We start from the raw sequence: 12,067 nt of genomic DNA, 5'->3' as shown, positions 1-12,067 counted from the left end.
TATGCTGTCTTACCTTTACTCGTGTAAACTTTTAATTTCAAATTAGGGAAACGCAGTTTATATAAGTTTGCAGCATGGAAATGGACTGTTTGGTTTAACCAGTCAATATTGGCCTGAGCAGAGTGAAACTTGATTCACTTGTCCCATTCTCATATTCATCATTCCCTTTTCAATAATCACTAGCTGGAGTTCATAAGTATTGGAATGTTTTCTACTTCAGATTCCTGTACGGTATATCACATTCTGTCAAACTGGATGAAAGAATATTTCAACTTTCTGTAACAAATCTCACTCAAAATTCTGTTTATTAGAAAAGCCAATTAATTTCAAGAGAGAAGTATAATGGGCTACTGACACTCTGGTACTCATTTAATATTAAGTTTTAAAAACATATTTTTCTATCCCTTTTACCATAAAAGGGGGGCATTTAATATATCAAGCCCATACCATTGGAGAGAGTGCAGAAGGGAAGCATTCCATACACTTTATCACCCTATCCTCCTGTGCAGCAACTTTCAGGGAGCTATGGACTTGGATCCAAAGAATATTTTGTAAATCAACAATGTTAATGGGTCCTGCCATTAAGTATGTAATGTCCCTTTACATTTGATCTTCCAATATCCTTCTGGATAAATTAGTGAATCACTTATATTTAATCCTTATATTTTTCAGTTCCGTGTTGCCATAGCATTAGTTTACATTGGCCCACTTTAAAACACACCTATCACATACCTAAAATGCATATCATTCTGAATATCTTTCCTATTTTCCTTGTTATTTACTACTTCCGTCATTTGTGTGTTTGAATATTTTAATGACAGACTTGTCAAGATTACTTTGGATTAAGATTGACCTCAAGAACCCTGCGAGTGATATGTCTTTCATCTGAAAAGTTTCGAACTGATGGCTACTGTTCAATATAAATATTGTTCTGCTTTTGTCCTTGCACCTAATTTGAACATACTTACTATTAAAACTCTTTATCAAGAGTACTTTATTATATACTTCAAGCACAAAACTTAATTCTGGACTTGGTGAAATAAACTAAATAATGATGTTGCAGTTTATCCTTCTAAATCTGTCCAACTGGCTAGGTAAGAAGATTTTCAGAAGCATTTTTCTGCATTGAGCACCCAAGGCAAGCAGCCCTAGCATATCAAGAATTGCAGTAAGTAATATGTGAGTTTCTTCATAAAGCAAGAAAACAATCACCTGATTCTACATTTTTTTATTTTCACTAAGAAATAATCACTTTTCATTTTATTGCTGCAGAATTTCTGGCAGTTTGTGATGTGTAACTGAGTTCATATAATGAAATGCCTCTATACATCAGGCTTTATTGCACTGCTATTCTTGTGTCTAATATGATTTCTCAATAAAATTTATCTAGCCAGCCCTCACACTTATCCTGTTGCCTTTATTTAAGTTTAAGTCATTTGACTGGATTTAATTTTTTCCTCAAACTTTATCATATTATAATCATCAATGTTCTGTAGAGAATCCTTTACCATGCAATTATTAAACAAACCTATTTCATTACATACAGCCAGATTGAAAACAGTTTTTATTGAGGTTCTTTTCAAAATATGTTTTTCCAGAAAATTAACTTGATTCATTCCATGCACTAGAGATATTTTGCCTTTATAAATTAAATAGACCATTTGAATGGTCAAATATTCTCACCTCCCCCCCCCCAGTTGTCATGACTGACAAGATAAAGTTCTGGTCGTTGGTGACCACCTGACCACCTGCAAGTTGCTGGTACCTGATAATGGTATTGCGATGAATGTCAAAGGTAGATCATTGGATGCTCTCTTGCTGAACAAGGTCACTGACAGACACTCCTGTGTCACAAATGCTCCTTGCTGCTTATTATTTTATGCCTAAATGCAGTCAGGCACAATTTGTTGAGAAGTTGCAAATGCGATTGAGTTGACAGTTGACAGCAGTTTTCATCCGTTAGAAAATCACTGTTTATTTGCATTTGCATTAGTACATGGATATCCAGGTGCAATGGAAACTTTACTTGTAGCAGCAACACAGGCACAGAGCATCACATAAGTATCATTCACAAGAAAAGTATAAATTAAACATAATTTACATGACATAGATCATGAAGATCATGCCAGAAGCAAACATAACTAAACATTGAAAAAGGATCTAATGCTTTCCCAACATATCCGACAAATAAGTTCTTCTTGAGCTTCCAGCAGGTACAGGTATCAATTTTAACCAACGTTTTGATAACAAACTGCCGTCTTCATTAGGAATGATACCTCGGCACATCTAGTCCAGTGGTATATATACCCCTGTCATCGATATCTCCTGATTGATTAGTCTTCAACCAATCAGGTTTCACTGCCCTACCTTGTTTGCATCCGAATTTCAGTTCTAATGGAATGAGGCCTTCATCTTCGTAAAAATTCTTATTCTCTAGTCTTATTTCAATGGCTTCCGTCACCAGGCCAACCCAAAAGCCAGTGGTGCACCACAGTAGTATTGTGCCATCAAAATCAATCTGCATCAAGGAGTATAGGAGGTGTATCTAACAACAATTTGGGATACACCTGCAAGTGGATTTTAACATCAACAGCTTCATCTTTCTTCTTAAAGACAGATAAAGCATATTGCAACAATAGTCTAGTTTTAAAGACCTCTAATTGTTCAAATAGGGTTTACCTAGAAATATTTGAATCAGCATTACCAAAGGAGTAGAATTAGACCATTCGGCCTATCAAGTTTGCTCTTTCATACCATCATGGCTGATTTAATTTCCCTCTCAGCCTCATTCTCCTGCTTTCTTCCTGTACTCTTTGATGCATGCCCTTACTAATCAAGAACCTGTCAACCTCCACTTTAAAAATACCCAGTGACTTGATTTCCATAGCTATCTGTAGCAATTAATTTCATAGATTCACCTCCCTCTGGCTAAAGAAATTCCTCCTCATCTCTGCCTTAAGGGACACCCTTGTATTCTGAGACTGTGCTCTTTGGTCCTGGACTCACCCACTATTGGAAACATCCTCTTTCCATCTGCTCTGTCTGGGCCTCCTCTATTACGTATAACTTTCCTCAATTACCTGATCAATAATTATAGCAAAACTTTTGGGAGAAATGCCGGAACATCAAACACAATGCTTATATTTTTTACTTGTTTTTCCATTATCAGAGATGGGAAGGTTGTCTTCCTACTGAAGTTTACTTCACTATTTTTCTCTTGAGCTTTAAAAGTGAACAGTATCAGATGGTTATACATTCTTCTTTTTACTTATTTATTGCAATGTGGAAGGAGGCCATTCAGTCCATCAAGTCTGATCACATTTTTGGTAGAATAATCCTTATTTTTTTCTTGCTCTGCAACTTATTTTCTCTCTCACATGCCCATTAACTCCCCCTATTTTTTATTCTTTTGCCAATTACTTATTGTACAGTGTAATTGTACAATGCTTTTTAACAAAACAGCATACCTTTGGGATGTAGGAAGAAATCAGAATATCAGTGTATCCTGTGGTGAATATGCAAACTCCACATAAGCCGCACCCAAGATCAGGATTGAACCAGAGTCACTGAATCTGTCAGGCAACAGCTGGATTGCTGTACAGCATATGATCTGTTCAGAGATCACTTCATAAAACAAAAGCTTGTGTACTTACTCTGTCCAGTCCATTACTCTAAAAACTTTACAAAGTATTTATTTTACAAAGAATAACAGGACGAGTGCTTTGCTGAAAGACAAAAAAAAAAGGTATATTGGCTTTGAGGGTAGCCACTTGAATTGGAAACTCCCTAACAATTTTGAATTTCCTGGCCCTAATCACCCCATTTTCACATTGGATGTCCAGTCCCTATATAGTACTTTTCCCCATCAAAAAAACCTTAAAGCCCTCCACTTCTTTCTTAACAAAAGACACAACCAGTCCCCCTCCACCACCACCCTCCTTCCTCTGGTAGAACTGGTCCTCACCCCCAATAATTTCTCCTTGGGCTCCTCCAACTTTCTCTAAACTCAAGGGGTACCTGTGATCATCCACATGAGCTCCAGCTACGCCTGCCTTTTTATTGACTACATGGAACAATCCATTCCAAGCCTTCCCTGGTAATGCTCCCCTACTCTTTCTGCACTGCCTTGATAACTGCATTGTGCTGTTTCATGCACCCATTCATGCTGAGCTTGTCAATTTCATCAAAATTGTCTTCAAATTTCACCTTGCCCTTAAATTCACTTGGTCCATTTCTAACAGTTCTCTCCACTTTCTCCATCTCTGGAGACACACTAATGATATCTTTTATAAACCTACCAATTCCCATGGCTACTTTGACTCACACACAAAATGCTGGTGGAACACAGCAGGCCAGGCAGCATTGATAGGGAGAAGCGCTGTCGACGTTTTGGGACGTCCTGACAAAGGGTCTCGGCCCGAAACGTCGACAGCGCTTCTCCCTATCGATGCTGCCTGGCCTGCTGTGTTCCACCAGCATTTTGTGTGTGTTGTTGTTTGAATTTCCAGCATCTGCAGATTTCCTCGTGTTTGCTACCTTGACTATACCTCTTCCCACCTTCGCCTGTAAAAAAGCTGTTCCATTTTTTCATTCCTTTGTCTCCACAACATCCATTCCAAAGATGAAACATTCCTTTCCAGGATATCAGAGATGTCCTCCTTCCTCAAAGAGTCTGGTTTCCCTTCTTCCACCATTGATGCAGCCCTCACCCATATCTCCTTCATTTCCTGGACATCCATGCTCACCCAATTTTCCTGCCATCTAAACAGTTCTTCTTGTCTTCACCTACCAGATTATCAGCCTCCATGTCCAGCACATCATTTTCCACATCTTCCAGCATTTTCAACAGGACCCTACCACAAAGCACATCTTTATCTTCCCCTCCCACCCTTCCACTTTCCACAGGGATTTCTCTCTCCTCATTAATCCCTCCTGGTACCTATCCCTGCAAGCAACAGAAATGCCCAATTATTTACTCTGTCACCTCTATTCACTTCTCCTAACAGTCCTTCCAGTTGAGTCAACACTTCACCTGTGAATCTTTTGGGCTTGTCTTTTGTATCTGGAGTGACTGAGGCGGCTTCCTTGACATTGGTGAGACCCAGCGTAAATTGGGGAAGTGCTTTGTCAAGTACCTCCACTCCTCCCACAAGGAACATAATTTTGCACTGACCAACTCCCATTCCTATCCCCATTCTTATTCTAACATGTCAGTCCATGGCTTCCTCTTCTGCTATGTATGAGGCCACTCTGGATGGAAGAGCAATGCCTCATATCTATCTAGGTAGCTTACAACGATGGCATGAACATCAATATCTCCTATTGGTATTTTCCCTCCCCTTCCCTCACCTATTTCCCATTCTGGCCTCTTGCCTCTTTTCACCTGCCTAGTGCCCATCCTCCTTCCCTTTTTCCCATGGTCCACTCTCCTCTCCTATCAGATTCCTTCTTCAGCCCTTTGAATTTTCCACCTGTCACTTCCCAGCTTCTTACCTCATCCCTTCTCCCTTACCCATCTAGCTCCACCTATCACCTTCTAGCTTGTCCTCCTTCCCCTCCCTCCACCTTTTAATTCTGGCATCTTTGCCTTTCATTTCCAGTCATGATGAAGGGTCTCAGCCCGAAATGTCGACTGTTTATTCATTTCCATAGATGTTGCCTGACCTGCTGAGTTCCTCCAGCAGTTTGAGTGTGTTGCTCTGGATTTTCAGCATCTGCAAAATCACTTGTGTTTATTATTAGTTAGAAACTCATGTATTAAGGTAAAATTATAATTTTAGAGAAGTACAAGAGGTACAGTTAGAGAGCAGGAAAATCACATAGAGGATCAGCTATGATTGTATTAAGTGGCAAATAGTTTAAAGGGTCAGGTAATTACTTCTGCTGCTATGTCAAGAATATTATATAACATGAACTGCCATATTTTAATTAAATCTTTGAAATTAAGAAGTAAAATACTCCATAATTTTGGGATATTTTTGTATCAGTTTTGTAAAGTTCTTTGTGAATTAAAAGTGTGCATTTAAGTATAGATTGAAAACATTATCAATCTATAAAGATTAATAGCACAATTATAAGTATTTTAGTTTAATATGCTGTTTAAAACAAGTCATGTTTTCTGACTGCTCATTTTTTGCCGAGAATATTGTATTCTTAACATATCTGAAAATATCTCTGTTATTTCACCTTTAATGTATACAATTTTTGGGTAATTTCAGTGCACAAAGCCATGGGCATATGGCTGCCGCTGTAAAAAATTCTACCTATTTTAATTCCCTTCCACCTCTTCCCGTGGAATGTGCAGAACTAGATGGTGACTTCAGCTCACTGCCCATTATCTTTGAGGATCGATATTTGGATTCATTCCCAGAAGGTAAAAAATATTTAATCAGTTTGATGGCGCTTTTTAGTTTTTAATACTTTCATGGCATTTAAGTTCAAGTTCAAGTTTAATTATCATACAGCCCCTAGAGACATTTTCACTGCACTGATCGTACCCTAACAGATGAGTAATGAAGAATAAAGAAGAAGAAATTTACCAAATTCACCCAAGACTGTAAAGTCAAAGCCTCCCCACTCTAACACTGGCCCACTTACACAATGAACACTCTACTTGCACCTGCCATATTTTATTCTCCCTTGATAATGAATTATGTTCACTGATTAGGCACAAATCAACCTCCAAAAACTGCCTCAAAGCTCTGCTTTTTTAATCTTCAGCCGGAGGTCAGTGTGAAGTCACCTCTTCTTCCCACACTCTATTCAATTATGGGACACACTTCAAACACCTTAGTGAAGCTTTAGAATTGAGGATGTACTTCCGCACTATTTCTGTGAGTTCTTAGTTGATTGTTGAGGCCAGTGTAGAAACAACAGATGGGGTCAAAGTGGTATCTGATGACACAGGCAGATGGGTAGTTTGTGCTCCTTTTGCCACTTTCAACAGTGTTTGTGTGTTCTTCTGACCTGAAGTTCTCAATACCATCCCAAGTACTTCTTTTCCATTTTGAAGAGCCTTCGAGTTTCCTGAGAGTAAATGGGGATATTACAGTTTTGCAGGTCTCTATCAAGTCACCACTTATACCACTTTGCTCCTGAAAGTGAGCCGCAGCTTGCTCAACCTTTCCTCATCAGATATGATCTCTAATCCAAGTAACATCTTTGTCAATCTCATCTGCACCCTCTCTAATGCTGCTACGTCCTTCCTTTAGTAAGGTGACTAAAAATGAATGCAATACTCCAAATGTGGTCTAATAGAGCTGAAACATTATCGCTATCCCTCAACTAATAAATTTTATTCCAATTAGTTTATATAATATTTTGAAAATTTGTTTTTTTTTTTAACTGAACTAGATTTCCTATGGATTTGAAACACTTATTTACAAGTTAGATTCAAACAGGATTGAGTGGTTTGTAAATAATCCAAATGAAATCTTAACCGTTGTGATGAATTGTTTCTTTTTAGAATATAAGAAATGTAAATACAGTTTGTGATCATTATTACGGCATTCATTATGTGCCATTTTCCTGTATTGGTGTTAATCCTTGTAACATACACAAAAGTACAGTTACAGAACAAACATAGAATGGTAGAGATATGGACAGGCCATTTGACCCATAATGTTGTGCTGATCTTGATGTCAGTTTATAGTAAATGATTTCATCATGATTATCATCCATATTCCACCATTTCATATTGAGTAGCCTCATCAGCCCCTTGACCCTCCTCCATCTATCAATAAGGTAATGGTGCATCTAACAGTAACGTCAATTCTGAATTCCTGCTACATTCTGTATTTATTGCATTCAAGATTTGAATAAATCTTAAATATCGTTTAGTAGGTAGCCCTTTTGAAATTTCACTCAAATTTTATAGCAATGAATTTGAAATATTTTGTAATGCTTCATAATTAAATAGAAATCTCTGGTTTATGAATTTCTGATTTGTTGTTTCTTTGAAAGACTTGGATGTTCCCTGGAGCGGAGTTCAGAACTTAAGAAGATCGTCTTTTTCTGTCAAATTGGAAAAATCTGACTCAAGAGATTGTAACTCTTCAAGTATTTCTAGTCCCGATTTTAGAGCAAGACCAGCAAGCCTCTACCATGTTAAACATACAGACAGTGAGAAGCCGCTGACAAAACAGCATAAGACAAAAGCTGAAGAACACGGCAAATCAAAAGTAAAAGCTGTAAAACTTAAGAAGACAATTAAGTCTGATAACAGCAAAAAATTAGTGAAACAGAATTCCAAGGATTCAGTGATATTGGTTGGCTATAAGTGCTTAAAAAATTCAAACTTGGGGGAAAGCAGTAAATCTGAAGACGGGCTTTCAATATGTCCAAAAGATGGGCAGGTACCCACAGGTAGACAACTCGATGATAGGTCTGAAGTAAATAGTGAGTTATTATGTCAGCATAAAGAACTGATACCTCTTCTGGCAAGTATGGAAAAAAACACAGAGACTATAAAAGCTAAAAACCTCAATGAATTTGGTTGCAACAACAATCGCAAAATAGAATCTTGCACATTTGCTTCATTAGATGTATTCCAGGCAGGTCCTGAGGCTTCAGGTGCAAGAGCGACTGAAAATTCATCTGATTATTTAAATAGCCAGCAAGTAGCACCAGCATCAGGAGTCAAATGTATTCAAGTCAAGCCACAAACTAAATGCACGTATGAAGGGGAAAAAGTAACCATCTTAACAGCTCCCAAGATCCCTGTTAAAAATTATGATCAAGATATTTGTTTATCTCCTGAACCTCAGCTCCTGGATTCTAAACCTACTTGTTTACTGTTGGAAAATGATCCACTACATCCTATTACATCTGAGAGCACAGTGCCAAATGCATGTACAAAGTCTTTTAATTTGGTAGTAAGTGGAGATGCTGTTAAATTGCCAGACGTTATAGTCACTTGCTCTTCTTCCAGAATTTCAGATTCAGGCATTGAAAGTGAACCGAGTTCTTTTGCATTTCAACCAGATTCAGATTTAGTCTCTGAGCCAGTTTTGGAAAAAGTTGCACTTAATGAAAAGTCTTGTATGCAGCTGCTACTAAAACCAGATTTAAGTTTAAGGAATGTAATTGAAAGCCACTGTACAGAGAGTACAAGTGCTGTAAGTGAAATACAATCATCTTTGACTTCTATAAATTCTTTACCATCGGATGAGGATGATGATGCACAACCAGTTGATGAAAGTTTGAAAACTGCTACCATTCTTGCTCAACAAGCAAACAATGAACAACCTAAGCTCATTTTAGCTGAAGCAGACCAGTTCAAATCAGAAATAAAAAAATCCAGTGTCATAGTTCAAGAAGAAAGTGTTACATTCTTTGAATGTTCAGGGTCTACAGAATCAGCTCCTCATGCTTCTGTAATTTCTAATGAATTTTATAACTGTGTTGCTGGACAAGAAAGTAAAACCAACAATCAACAACAAGATATTAGTTGTGATAATAGTTGTAGAGAGATTCAAGACTTCTTTGAAGTATTCAATTTAGAGAAAGCAACCACAAAACATATAATTAAACTGAACTCCGAAGTTATTCATCTTGATGAACCAAGCTGTCCTACTTCAGATGTGACAGAGTTTGGCCAGAGTGTGGATCCAGAATTGCAAACAAAAGAGCTTGCAGATGTAATTCAAGTGTTCGAAATTCCAGATCTTCAGGAAGCGGAAGGTAGTGTGCAGGCAACCCTCTCAGCTACCAGCAGCATTGACATTGTAAAGCAAGGATTAGTAGAGAATTATTTTGGATCAAGAAGCAGTACCGATCTTTCTGATATTAGTCCTGGTGGTGGTGGCAGCTGGCGCACGAGTCCTCAAAAGGAGACTTTTGGCCCTGTTACTCTTGCACAACTAGAAGATGAAGAGGAACAAGAAATGATAGAAAATGGCTATTATGAAGCTGACAATGATGTTGTGTGTGATGGAAATTATATAGTCAGATCTGAGCTAATTAATGCTGATCATACTACAGGAGCAAGCTTGCCAGGGCCATGCATTCCTACTTGCTTATCATTTTCATCAGTTGTCAGAGATTCCCCATCTATCAGTGGACCATCTTCTAGAAGTAAACCTGAAGCAATTACAAAACAACCAATCAGTGCTGTTTCGAGCTGTGTTGGATCAGTTTCCTGGTATGAGGATGCTGCTTCAAAAGAACAAATGCACATGTAAGTAGTTTGTTTTTTCATAGGTCTTTCTCTTTGCAATCAGAGAACTCTATTCCTATTCACAAATTTGCTTTAAAACATATAATTATACATTACTTTAGAATGTTTGAGCAACACATTCAACCAAGATGACTTTGTCCTTTCAGGGATGTCAGAGATCTCTAGTTCTTTTCAGAGTTCAGCAGGGGAGTTCTGACAGCAACTTGGTCAGAATTTATCCCTCATTAAGTCACACAGAATCAGTCATGTATCTTACTGTTCTTTGTGAGACCCTGCTGTTTACATACTAACTGGTACAGAACAAAATGGAATGCAAAATTAAACAAATTAAGAAGGAACTTGTTAATATTCTCCATTCAGTGTAAAATCACCATTACGGGTAAGATTAGATACGTAAGATTAGCAATTTTACAGTAGGCATTAAAATATGAACTTCAGAATAAGGCTTAAGGCTACGGTTCTTTGAAAAGATAAATTATTATTGGTCTTGCTTAGATAATGAGTCAGATAGCTAAATGGACCAGGTTTAGTTGGTTGAGTTTAAAGGAACTAGTAAAATAGCAAGCAATCTTTCAAAGATAATAGGAACTTGGTAATCTTGTCTGCATCTGAGGAAGCTACATATTAAATTTGTATTACAAGTAGAAAAGATAGATAAAGAATCCTTTGACTACTGAAATGGATGTTTAGTGAGTGAAGATTTGAACATCATCTTTGCATTAATGTTAATAATTTGCAACAGGCATTAAATAGAAGGAGCAGAAATTAAATGGATAAGCCAAGACAATTGGACTGAATACTATGACTGTTGATAAATGGCACGTAAGATTGAAGTAAATCAGCCAGAGAGGACAGATGAAAAGAAATGCAAGCATATATATTCAGGTCAAGACACTTCATCAGAAAGAGTCTTCTGGTTTCTACTTACTTATCGTCCTTTTCACACCTAGTTGTTTGTTGTCTTACACCCTTCTGTTGTTTGATCCCTAGTTATGAACACATTCGTGTGAACAAGATTTTATATTTTGTTTCAAACCTCAATATAATATTGTTAATCTTACCATCCTCCTATGTCACTCATTTCCTGTACAGTTTTGTAAGAATGTCATTGTACAATTGCACTTCTAAGCATTTACACATCACATTTAACCCTCAGTAATTTTAGTAATTCTGAATGATCTGTCTTAAACTTCTCCACTGTCATTAATATGCTATTGACTGGACAACATAAATACGGAATCAGCCTTCATCTTTATTGTATTACCATCTCTATTCATCCAATGTTATCTTGATAAGTGACTGCATCAATACTTGCAAACTTTTTCCATTGTCCCATCGCTGATAATCTCAGTTCACAGGGAAACAAAAATCTCTAGCCACAGGATACATTTGCTTTTGTTGTAATATCTCCATACCCTTCTTTTGATACCCCAGGGTGAATCAAATTGTTGTACAACTCTGAGTTTGTCACAGAATGCTGATTGAATTTATACAGGCTCTATTGTAAGAGTAATCCCACTCTAGTTTAAAGAGTGAGACCCACTCCCCACCTCTCCCTACAAAAACTTTCATTTCAGATACTTGTCCAGTGATCTTTTGAACCACAATTGAATCTTCCTCCATGATGTCTGCCAGTGCATTCAACTCTAATCTCTTGTGTGAAAAGAACACAAAATGTCCCCATGTCACTGTTTGTTGTTTTGCCACTCACCTTTATGTCCCAAAGCTTGAGTTCAAGCTTTGAGAGACAACAGTTTCTCTCTATCCAGCCTCTGTACCCTTGTAATTTTAAATAGATCTATTAGATCTCACAGCCTCCTTGTTTCAAAAAGAGCAAACTGAGCTCCTTCAATTTAATTAGATGGATCAGAGTTCATATCTGTGCAATCA

At 37.5% G+C, this 12,067-nt stretch overlaps 1 protein-coding gene across 3 annotated transcripts in view; it reads left to right on the top strand.

Moving 5' to 3' along the window:
• Positions 1-12,067, top strand: part of fam135a (family with sequence similarity 135 member A) — a 121,471-nt gene that overhangs the window by 73,656 nt on the left and 35,748 nt on the right. For all 3 annotated transcript variants that reach the window (XM_073056496.1, XM_073056495.1, XM_073056497.1), the window contains 3 exons: positions 1,095-1,168; positions 6,219-6,373; positions 7,963-10,177. In XM_073056496.1, the coding sequence (XP_072912597.1) occupies positions 1,095-1,168; positions 6,219-6,373; positions 7,963-10,177 (2,444 nt within the window). The remainder of the gene's footprint in view (positions 1-1,094; positions 1,169-6,218; positions 6,374-7,962; positions 10,178-12,067) is intronic.

Source organism: Hemitrygon akajei, chromosome 9 (assembly GCF_048418815.1).
Source record: "Hemitrygon akajei chromosome 9, sHemAka1.3, whole genome shotgun sequence".
Lineage (NCBI taxonomy): Eukaryota > Metazoa > Chordata > Chondrichthyes > Myliobatiformes > Dasyatidae > Hemitrygon > Hemitrygon akajei.
The sequence above is the reverse complement of the archived record's forward strand: the minus strand, read 5'-3'. Positions and strand labels throughout refer to the sequence as shown.